Below are 12,039 nucleotides of genomic sequence, written 5' to 3' on the forward strand. Positions count from 1 at the left end.
GAGTTTTTAATTTTGAATGCAAGTTCGGAAATTTGCAAACATTTTTGAAGAACATGAGCTTCTGTTTGTGTTTGGGGTTGAAAACGGGGCATTTTCAAGTGAACTGAAATTCTTATTCACTCCCTTTTCATGGGCACAGCCAATGCAAACAGTGCCCTCTGGGGGCAGTGATTTGAAATTGCAGGCACAGAGAAAGAAGTTGCCAGGTGTAAACTGTGAGCAGGGGGGTGGTGGTGGTATGGTTCCACATGTGCCACCATGCATTGCTTTTGAAACTGAGCCCACAGGCCCCCTTTCAATGTGATTAGCGCAGTTCCATTTGAACACAAAGAATGACCACCACTGTACCTAATTCAGCCGTCAGGTTTGGTTGGCAGTTAAAGATTGCCAACTCTGCAGGTAAGATAGTCTCAGTGGCGTGAGCAAAGGCATCAAAGGAAACATGTACCAAAGGAGGAGGAGAGCCTATTGGGATGTCCAAATATTGCAGGGCTTGTGTAATAAATGAGGGGAAGACTTGAGAGCATTGTACAATAAGGATGCTTTTTATTTTGATTTTACCCAATTTTGGACTTGGGCAAACGTGAACATTTCTATTCAGTAGAAGTATGTGTCAGGGAAGCAATACAGAAGAGGGTAATTTTGCAATGTATTTGTACTTTGAGGGTTTTCAGTGCTCCTCCTCTGCAGAAGTCACTTTCGTGGCCTCCCTTTTATATTCTGTTCTTCAGCTCCAGGATTTTATTTCCACACACGTTGCTACGACACAGAAATATAACCATGTCATCCAGCAGTTCTTTTATTATCATCATCATTGCATCATTGTGATATAATGATGATGATGATAATACATTAGAAAACCAACAACACACAATCCGTGGGCCACACTTTTTGCACCCCTTATGTAAGGAAAAATTAGATGCATGGGACTTAAACTTGGTCCAGAGCCACACACTAGCTAAGGTTCCTGCCAGCAAATTCTACCATATGTAATCATGTAATACTGTGGAACATTTTAAGAGTAAGTATTACTCTTTGAGATTGATCGCCATTCCATAGGAAATTATATTTACCGTTCAACACCTATTGTTGTTGTAAGAAGTATCTTTACCCTGAGATAAAAATAAAAAATTAATAATTACTTTGCCATATGTGTGACTTTTTGCAGACAAATTTTTCCTCCGAGATCTCAGGTGAATGCTTCACCACGAATTCAGTGACAACATGATCACTCCAAAGGGGTTGCCGGATTCACACAACCATTAAGAATGTAAAGGCTGCCTTGCTGGTTCAGACCAAGATACATAGACTGCATTTGGATATAATGATAAACAATAGTTTATCATTATGTGAACTACTAAGCCTAAGCAGTCCTCACCCCACCCCCCTCCAGGATGGGCATGAGACCAGACGGGTTTGCTTCCATTTGCAATTAACAGCTGTTCAGCATTATGTCCAAACTCTAAGCTGTGGTTAATCTTCAAACCATGCTTTAAAGTTGGTTTGTTTTAGTGAACCCTAGTTAAGACCAGCGGTGTAGTGGAGGTGGAATGTGGGGGGGACTGCAGTTCCAGGCCTTTCTTCAAAGCAGGAGCAGAGACATCATCTGCCAGAGCGCCAGGATAATTGACTGATTCTCCTTGCTCTGGCAAGTGAATGAGGTGACAATGAGGCTTTCAGGTTTTACTGTTGTTTGTGATCGATTAGCAGAAAGGAAGTCAGAAAAGAAGGAAGATAATTCAGCAGGGACTGGATACATAGGGCTTCATCACACAAGGCTAAAAATTCTGCAATTTACCGGAGCTTCTGCTTCCAGAATCTCTGTGGGATCAGATCGGGTTCTTTCCATGTGGCTTAAAAAAAAACCCCTAAACTTCTCAATGATATCTATGTCTTTCATTACAAAGGCACTAGATGGCGCTATTGTTTTATTTGCAGTAAAAGCGACTTTAAACTGTATACCCTCATTTACGTCGACTCCATGGTGGGAGAAAGGAAAATGCCGGACTTTCCTCGTCATGGAAAACAAAACTGTAGAGCTCACAAAGAGCAGGAGGTTCCCTGATGGAGGGCTGCGTCGTGTACAGGACCCGCAAACTTCTGTGAGTAAGCAATCTCCATAGCAGAATAAAAGCCCTGCGTGAAGGAGCCAATAGAATAGAATAGAATAGAATAGAATAGAATAGAATAGAATAGAATAGATTGGAAGGGGCCTCTAAGACCATCGAGTCTTTCCTAGTCTTTAATGTGGTTCCTATTTCTCTTTAACTGTTTAAAAGAAAACACTCCTTTGCAAGAGTGTTTGCATTTCTAGTTAAAAGCTAAAGTTTACATATCAGCTGGCTGAAGATCTTTTGTTAAGGCTGCCATCCTGTAGATGCTTACCTGGGCATAAATGTCATTGAACTCAGTGGAACCTACTTCTGAGTAGACATGTATAGAATTGTGCTGCAAAGCTCAATGTGTTTTAGAAGGTGAACCTATTTAGTCAGAAGTAAGCACCACTGAGCTCAATGGAACTTACTCCTCAGTAACTATGCATAGAAGTGCAGTCATGCTGATTCTAATAAACTGAATATTATGCTACGTACTGCTGTTCTTTGGTATGTGTGTCTGTACATACTGTCATTATGAACTCCTACACTTCAAAATTTACCACTACACCACTGTTTAAGACTAATCACAGTTTGTCCGGGTTCAGACATAATCCTAATAAACCATAGTTTATTGTTACATCCGAATGCAGTGCTGGGTATTTTCTGATCATATCTCCCAGTGAAGTTGTCTGAAGATCTGAACAAACAGAGAAGGAAAGAGTCCGTACCTGGTTGTTGTAAGAAGATGCTTGACCCTGCAAAGAGACAAGCAGTCAGTCACCACATCGAATTGCTTCTGCCTGCCAAATCGCTTCAACCTTCTCTTCCCTGAGTATGGCAGCCTCCACACCACTGCTTTTAGCACAGCAGAAAATGCTTGTGTCATTTCCTGCATGCTGCATACACACCCTTGAACAAGACTGCCATCAGCCAGCAAGCCAAGAGCCACTGGGGGATTGATTGCACCACTTGCCTCTCAGGAAAACCATCAAGCCAAGGGGGAAACCAGTGTGACCCCATCCATCAGTCAGAGAAGGAGCAGTTGCAAGAAGCTTGCTTCCCCGTTCCCTGCTGGAAAGAACACCAAGTTCCAACAGCCAATACCAGCGAGCCAGTATTGGTTAGAGTGTTGGATTAGGACTGGGGAGACCCAGGTTAAATCCCCACTCGGCCATGAAGCTCACTGGGTGACTTTGGGCCAGTCACTGCCTCTCACCTTAGCCTACCTCACAGGGTTGTTGTGAGGATAAAAATGGAGAGGAGGAGGACCACGTAAGCCACCTTGGGCTCCTTGAAGGTGGGATACATATGTAATATATATTGGGCTGCGGAAATTAGAAGTGGCAGACTCTGGCATCTGCCACCAGTGCTGGCTGCTGGCTCCATGCAGCATCTCCATCCAAGCCAGACCACCAACAGGGGAAGATCTGCCTGGCTCCTACTGGATAGAACGGCCTGTTTACAACTCTTCTCTGTGTTCTTGCACTGATGCCCTTTCCTCCACGTTTCCCCTCCGCTCCCCTTATGTGTCATGGGGTGGATCCAGACTTAGTCACACTTAGAGGAGACCCAGTGAAATCAAAGGGACTTAAGTAACTCATGACTAAGTTTGGATCCAACCCCTTATCTTTTTAGTTTGCAAGCCTAACGGCACGGGCTCTGTCTCACTTTTTTAAAAAATTGACATGAGCCACTTTGGGAGACAAATTATGTCTGAAAATGAAGAGGAAAATGGAATAAAATAAAATAAAATGGAATAAATAAAGTATGTGTTTGTTTGGCCTAGAGTGTTGTTAGTTGCCTTGATTGCCATTTTTCTTGGTAAAAAGGTAGGATACAAATCAAATAAATAAATAGTCTCGGATTGTCTTAAAGGAAGGGTCAGCAAACCTTGCGGACTAGTCCTCGGATTGCCAATTTATGGGCAAAAGAAGTGTGAAGAAAATGGGTGACAGAACTAGCAGAACTTCCTGAACTTGATAAGGTGGGGGTCAAAGTACTTGCCCCACCACCCGTCCCTTGCTTTTCAAATTCGCTGTCCAGGAAAACTAGTTGCTGACCAGGGCCTTAGAAGGACAGAACTGAATTTGTATAAAACGTTATATTTCCAGATAGCAAATCAGGATTAATCTCTATATAAATGAAGAGAAAGGGAACCTACCGGGTTACAAGCATTACTATTGCCTTGAAACTGCGAACTGGCCTAAAGAAAAGAAACAATGCAGGAAAAACGCACATTAAAATAGCTCTTCAAAATCAGCTGAATTTCAGAAATGTAATGCTTAGAACCTTTTGGGGCCACGTGGAAGAATTTTGCCATTTATCTTAGTAGAATTTAAAGCAAATTTTAAGAAGAAAAGTATGGAAATTCAGGGCAAAATGCACAAACCCCACTGAAGTGAATGGGAGGTGCACAATAGTTCAATGGGGATTGTACAGGGGACCATCTCAGTGGGTTGCATCCTAGGTTGTCTCAACACCAAAATTTGTTACGGACATTTTCTGATAATGTCTTCCGGTGAAGTTGCCTGAAAATCTGTACATCTTGAAAGAAACAGACAAGGAAAGAGTCCCATCTTCTCTTTTCTGAATGGGCAGCCTTGCTAAAGGCTAAGTCCACTGAGCATTTAAGTCCACAGAAGATCTTAGATGTGGATCTAATGCACCACCAGGTCAAGTCCACAGTGGTTAAAATGTGTAGCCATGTTTTGAACTCCTCAATTTTCTCTTTTAAAGAAGGCTAGTACATGCTGTTTCCCACATGAAGGGTAATAGTGTAAGATCTGTACATCACCTAACTGGAAAGAAATAGCCCAAGGAATATGCCCCTACCTGATTCTTGTAAGAACTTTGTGACTGCCCCTGTGGAAAAACAAGAAACCAGTCATGACATGGAATTGTTACTCTTATTTATTATTTTATTTATTCAGTTTATAAGCTGCCCTGTAACAAAATGTTCTCAGGTTGGCTGACAGGTTAAAAACAACAAGTATGCTAATAAAAGTTTACAAATCTAAAATGTCTGGGAGAACAGAAATGCCTTCACCAGGTACCAAAAGGATAAGAGCACATGCACCCCAACTGAGAAGGCGCTCTCTCTTGTAGCACCTGCCTAATTTCATTCAGCAGGGGTGCCCAGAGGAGAACTTCCAAAACTGATGTAAAGTCTGAGCAGGTACATATGGGAGTAGACATTCCTTCAGGTACTACGCCCCCAAGCTGTTTCGGGTCAACAACACTTTGAATTGGGCCTGGAAATGGACTGGAAACCAAAATCAGTTCATCTTCTCTTTTCCTTTTTTTGAATATATTTTTATTTATTTTATTTTTATAAATGAAATAAACAATACCAAAATTACCAACAACCGAATCAATACTTCAATTTCCCAACAGTACAATATTCTGATGAGGACACCACAATAACAAAGAGAGAAGAAAAAAGAGAGAAAGAAAAAAGAGGAAAAGGGAGGAGGAAAGGAAGTGAAGAAAAAAAGGAAAAAAATTCCCTCCCCTCCCCCTCCCCCTGCTCTTAAAAAAATTAAGTTTAAACTCCAACACCCCCTGGCCTCCAATGCCATTCTGTTTTAAAAACTATGTCTATAACCTTAAGAATCTTACAGTTTAATAAACAACCTTACATTTCTATATCATATCATCAATCTTATATCAAGGAAACAGGTCTACAATTCATTCCTAAAAGCCTATATTAGTAGTAGTAGTAGTAGTAATAATAATAATAATAATATAATGAAATATATATATATAGTATTATATAATAATAAAACTTAATATAAACCTTCAACCAGCAGTAATAAATTTTATACTAGATATATTATCTATTTTAAAATAAAAAATATTTTAAAAAGCAAGAAAAAAGAAAAGATAAAAGAAAATAAACTATCTGAATTAGCCTGAGGCATATAGACTAAGCACAAACAGTTAACAAAGCTTGTTTAAAGATTCTAGTTCATGGGGTTGTAACAGAATTCTCACGCATTTTTACGTTAAGCCAAGCCTCCGTCATTTCATGATTTAAAAACTTCTTCATCTGACCTTCAAACACAATACAAAGTGTAGCAGGATATTTTAAGTAATATTGTAAGTTCATTTGTTTTGCCATATTCTTTGCCTTGACAAATTGCCTTCTTTTATTCGCCACCTCTTTGATGTAGACTGGGAATAACATAACTTTGTCTTGTTTCCTGGAAAGGCTTCCAGCCTCCCTTGCCAAGCGCAGGATATAATTCTTTGTGGAGTCTTCTGCAAATTGAACTATGATTGTGTAATCAGTCCCTTTAGCATCTGGCACACGAAATGCCTGCTCAATATCAAGTAAATAATCAGATGAAATAGGGAGTATCTCATGCAAAAGTTTATCCACAAAAACAGGCAATTTTACATCATTAGGCAGATTTTTAATCCCCAAAATCCGTACATTGGATCTTTCCGCGAAGGCCTCCAGTTGAGAGATTCTATCAGAGATATTTTTAAAATAAATTTCTGACCGAGTTTCATTTCCTGCCACTTGTTTTTCAAACTCATTAATTTTTGTCTCCATTTTTTGCCGTGACGTATTAATTAAATCTACAGCTCCTTGCAGGGTGGTGATGGAATTTTGGATTAAATCCAGCCTTTTGACTTGCTCCGTAAATTGCAAAGATAAAGTCTTTATCAGTGTAAATAATTCCCCTATATCTTCTGTCTTCGACACGTTTGACACAGAGGATGCGGGGGGAGTAGATGTCAGCTCCTTTCTTCTCCTCAGCACAAACATGTTTCTCTCAAACAGATCTTACAGGTCCTCAGATGTTCTCAGATATTGTTAATGTTTCTTAAATCATCCCTCAGAGGTTGTTGATATTTCTGAAAGCATATATTATTATGGAACATGCCAGCCCTGTTTTCTCCTATAAAATAGGAGTCTCAGTACAGCTTTTTGTGTTGGTAAAGCTCTGGGGAGATAATCCTGGAATCCAGCCCCCCCACTATCACGTGGGAGTTACCTTTCTCCAAGATGTTGTCCAGAGCTGTTGCCTTGCCCCCCCCCTTTCCATTCCAGCGGGGAGATGAAAAGGTTTTTCAACCTTTTAAAAAGCTATTTGAAAAAGCTCCCACGGAGACCCGTGGGAAGCTACCAGAGCGACATCGGTCCCAACTGGAAGTTCAATCAGTTCATCTTTTCTGAGTGGGATAGACTTCCCAAAGGTAACCCATGAAACCACCGACTTTCTGAGATTTGAATCCAGTCCACCAGTTCAACACACTGACTCAAATTCCGGCAATGTTTTGCACTTGTACAATTTCTTATGGGCATTTTCTGCTCTTGTCTCACAGTGAAAGTGCCTGAATATCAGAGCATCATCATATAACACCTGAAGGAAAAAGCCCCTACCTGCTTGTAAGTGCTTTGTGAAGGAGAAGGAGAAGGAAGAAAAGAGGAGGAGGAGGAGGAGGAGGAGGAGACTGGCCTTGTGAAAAAGCAAGGAACCAATCACTACATATAATTGCTATTTTCTCTTTTCTGAGTAGGAAATACTTGCCAATTTATATGAAGAAGTTGGAGTCATACATGCTGACTCCCACATGAAAGATTGTGTGGAATTCTGTTCCTGCTCCTCCCCATCTTCTCTGCATATTCCATTTCATGACCTCTTACTGAAGATCACTTGGGAACTCCCCACCCCAAAACGCACTCCATGTTTTCTTCTCAGCTACTTCTATTCTGATCATTTGAGCAGATATCAACATTCATCCAAACTGTCATATTAAATACTAATATGAAAAACTACTTTCCCTGCTGATTGTGCTGCTACGCAAATGATCTCACTAGGCATGACACCAACACACCTGTGTTTTATAAAATGGGATGCGGCCATTTTATAAGTGGGGTGATGGGCTATGGTTCTGGGCAAAGAAGGGTTTCCACATCCTTCCTCCAACTGCACTTTCCTTTTGAAAGCCCCTTCCCCCTTTTGCTTTTCTCCTAGCCAAACTCTGAGGATTCCTTCAGAATTTAGACCCATTGAGCTGGGGGAGGCAGTTTGGGGTGGCAGAAGTGTGGGCAGAGGAAAGGGTTCAGTACTTCCTGCTTGTCTGCCATTGGAGCTTTTATCCTGCTATTGAGATTGCTCACTCACAGAAGTTTGTGGGCCCTTTAGATGTCGTCATCAACCTCCAGGGCATATCCCACACTAAATGACCTTCATTCCATTTTTAAATAGATCGCAGATAATGAGCTATCAAATTACAGCGCTTGAATTCTCCTTGAGTTCCCTCCGTGAAAAGAGGAAAAGTCGCCATAAGAGGAGCTAGATCAAACATGGAAGACTCAGATAAGGGGGAGAAGGCGGGGGGAAGGGGGGAAGGAAGCGTGTGTAAAGGGAGTCCGTTGTGATCCTGCATTTAAAATGGAAGCAGAAAGCCCCGTTTTAAATGTGGGATTTTAGGCTGGTGTAGAGATGCTCACTGTCGCACCTAGTTAGACACAAAAACTAGACGTTTCTTAGGAATAAATCTTAAAGTGAAGTGAATTAGGAGGCGTACCCGATTTCTTAAAACCAGTATCACTATGACCCACATATTCACACTCACTGCTAGAGTGCCAGTGGAGCTGTAATTACTGTTCATGATATTTACACTACCATAGCCTTTTTGTATATATTATTTATTTATCCATAATACTTATATAGCGCTTAATATAATACCATCTCTAAGCCAGGGATAGGCAACCTGGTGCCTTTCAGATGTGTTGGATTAAAACTCCTGTAAACCCCAGGTAGCATGACCAGTGGTCAGGAATTATGTAAATTGTAATCCAACACATCTGGAGGTCACCAGGCTGCCTACCTCTTCTCTAAGCAGTTTCCACACAATATCAAAAGATCTATTAAGTGCACCAAGCAAATTGCTGCTGATGCTATGTCAGATGGATGGAAACTGTGGCCATAGAGATGATAATTTTGCTCCAGCCTCCCTGGTGTAGAAAAGATTGCCAAAGTTTTAGAGTACACTCCCACTCCCTTTGATTTTGCCTATTATGTTGGAATCCCAGTGTGCTCTGGATAAATGCAAAGGTTGTGAAGAGGTGGTTTAATATACTCTCCCTCTCCCCACAGCCCTTTCGCAGTGATGGTCATGTCACCAGTGTGCCAGATGGGCTGGAGAAGGGGGACATGAGCGGGGTGAATCTTCACTGTGAGAACAACACAGGGCTAAACTATATACTACATTAAATATGTAGCATGCAGTTGATCCTAACTTTCTTTTTTACCTTCAAGTAAGCACACAGGATCCTGACCCAGAGGTGCAAACTGAAGTTTCCCCCCTCCTTTTCGGGATATTTAGCAGGGTATAGCTGGGTGGGAACATTTGAACCTTCCCTACTCAAACATGCTGGTCCTGATCCAGATCAGGGACCTGCATGCTTACTTGAAGATAAAAAAGGTTAGGATTATCTGCACACTACGCATTTAATATAGCATGTAGGCTAGCCTTGAGAAATAGGATTTGCCTGCCTTTCTAAGGACAATAAGGCATTCCAACACTGTATTCAGTATATATGAACAACATGGAGTTAACTACACCAGACGTGGGCAGATAGCAGACTTGCAGGATCAACTCTTTTTTTATTAGAACACCAAGTTCCAGCAACAAGAACCTGTTGCAAAAAGATATATTCACTTAGTATTAGATCTTAATGATATAGGGTGGGATACAAATGTTTTAAATAAAATAAAAAATAAAAATATTAAAGAATCCTGAGCCCAGGAATATGTTTTGAGCACCAGAACAGTCTTTCCATACAAAAATCCACTCCTGGTTACCCCAAACTTTCTTCATTTCACTAGTATAATTTAGGGCAGGAGGGGAGTCACTTTACTGCTGCTATTGTTAAATAACTGTGAGTCTGAAATCCCTGCTGATCTACTGCAAATCACCCAGAGATCTATCAGTAGATCCAAATCTACCTTCTGTCAACCCCTCAACTACACTCGGGGTTCTACTGGTGGATAACTCATCCTCTCATACCATGGGAAAGCATTTATACCCAAACATTATATAGTTGTTCCAAAAGAAAATATATCATTACTACATTTATGGTACCTATCCATTCTTGTATTGAAGGCAAAAGGAGAAGGGGACGGCAGAGGATGAGATGGCTAGATAGCATCACCGATGCAATGAATATGAACTTGAGCACACTCCGGGAGAGAGCGGAGGACAGGAAGGCCTGGCGTGCTATGGTCCATGGGGTCACGAAGACGTGGACACGACTTAACGACTGAACAACAACAACATCAGTTCTTGTATGGTTTACTATCAGTAGCAAAAAATCTCAGACTCTCTCTCTGTATTATATATTTTAAAATTTTGGCTCAGACAGCTCCTTCTGACCAGCTGTTCAATTCCTAGATCACAGAGAGACAATTTTCTAAATGAACTGTCAAATAAGAAAACCTACCTGACCACAAGAGCTGCTACCACGTGAGGAAGATCCACCCTGCTTTAAAAACAAGAAACAAAAATGTTCTGTTAGATTTAAGGAGTGCTCTTGCATTCATGTCCTGTTGTGGGGTTCTCATAGCCATCTGGTTGGCCACTGTGCAAACAGAATGGTGGACTAGATGGGCCTTTGGCTGGATCAAGCAGGGCTCTTCTCATGTTCTTAAAGTGATGTATTTTATATACACATTCCACCAATTGTGGGGGTTTTGCCAGTTAATCCAAAATGGTTTAACACTCCTAAAATTTAGTTGAAACACTGGAGTCATCCACAAATAAAAGGTTTAAAAATGGCTAAAGGATTCATTCACATAGAAGGCAACCCGGAATGCAACAAAAAGGGATGATTACCTGGCTCATCAAAAGTACAGAGGCATTTTGTAGCCTAGAATCAGTTCTCGTCTGGACCAGGTGTGATCATACTGCTTATCCATTAAATACCCTTGAATTATTTGAATAACCTCCAGTCACTTTTTAAAAATTTCCTTCCTCTTGTGCTGGCTCCTTCTATCCATGTCTGACTTGACATAGGTTAACAGAAACAGCTGGTACTAATTTTGAAGCAAAGGCTCCAAAAATGCTTATAAAATGTTTGATGTAGCCTGTGGTTCAAACTGAAATGTCTATAATGTACTACATTTTTATCCCACTTTTCTGTCATGAAGCTCAAGGGAGTATACATGATGCTTCTCCCCCTATAGGGATGTTGAGGACCTGAGAAATCCAGTTCAAACCCTTGCTCCATCAAGAAGGTCACTGGGTGACCTTGGGCTGGTCATTCTGTAAAAGTATTCACAAGGTGACTTGCAAGAAGTGAAACCATCATAGAATTACCCTATGAAAGGGCATTGTAATTATGTATATTAAAAACCACTGCTTGCAGCTGCCATAGAAGGGAATGGTAAGATCTTAAGGGGGAGCATGTGATATTCCATGTAGCATAGGTACACACTAGTCCAGGGGTGGGACATGTGTAGTCTGCTAGATGTTGTTGGCCCACGACTCCCATTAGTCCTAGCCAATATTTTATTTATCATTTATTTGATTTGTACCCTGCCTTTCTACCAAAAATGGCACTCAAGGCGGCTTACCAGTGGAGGCTGGTGGCTCTGTTGTCAGTGGGGTGGTGAATCCGCTCTGGATTTCAGTCCTTGGATAGCTGCTTTGGAGTTCTGAGTGGTTCTGACTGAAACCTGAAGTGGATTCACCGCCCCACTGACACTGGAGCCACTAGCTTCCACTGCGGCTTACAATCACTAATAAAACTTGATAAAAACAATAATAAGCAAATACATTTAAAAAAATTAAAAACACAACAACAACAACAACAACAACAGAGTAAAAAAACAGCATCCAGCTCAACAGACCCGCTTATACACCAAAGGGCCAATTGAATAAAGCAGTCTTTGCCTGCCGGCAGAAGGAGAACAAAGAGGAAGTG

At 41.1% G+C, this 12,039-nt stretch overlaps 1 protein-coding gene across 8 annotated transcripts in view; it reads right to left on the bottom strand.

Moving 5' to 3' along the window:
- Nucleotides 1-521: 521 nt before the first annotated feature.
- The window catches only part of LOC146347906 (uncharacterized), a 48,370-nt gene continuing 36,852 nt past the window's right edge, over nt 522-12,039 (bottom strand). For 3 of the 8 annotated variants that reach the window (XM_084851799.1, XM_084851798.1, XM_084851800.1), the window contains exons 19-24: nt 10,558-10,599; nt 4,929-4,958; nt 4,258-4,299; nt 2,825-2,851; nt 1,074-1,112; nt 524-759 (exon numbers count right to left, since the gene is read on the bottom strand). In XM_084851799.1, the coding sequence (XP_084707925.1) occupies nt 714-759; nt 1,074-1,112; nt 2,825-2,851; nt 4,258-4,299; nt 4,929-4,958; nt 10,558-10,599 (226 nt within the window). In that variant the 3' untranslated portion in view covers nt 524-713. Of the gene's footprint in view, nt 760-1,073; nt 1,113-2,824; nt 2,852-4,257; nt 4,300-4,928; nt 4,959-10,557; nt 10,600-12,039 lie in introns of all 8 variants that reach the window. The other 5 variants (XM_084851802.1, XM_084851804.1, XM_084851801.1 and 2 more) reach the window with 2 other exon arrangements.

This window comes from Heloderma suspectum, chromosome 4 (genome assembly GCF_057233095.1).
Source record: "Heloderma suspectum isolate Gila_16-S chromosome 4, 16-S_ref, whole genome shotgun sequence".
NCBI lineage: Eukaryota > Metazoa > Chordata > Lepidosauria > Squamata > Helodermatidae > Heloderma > Heloderma suspectum.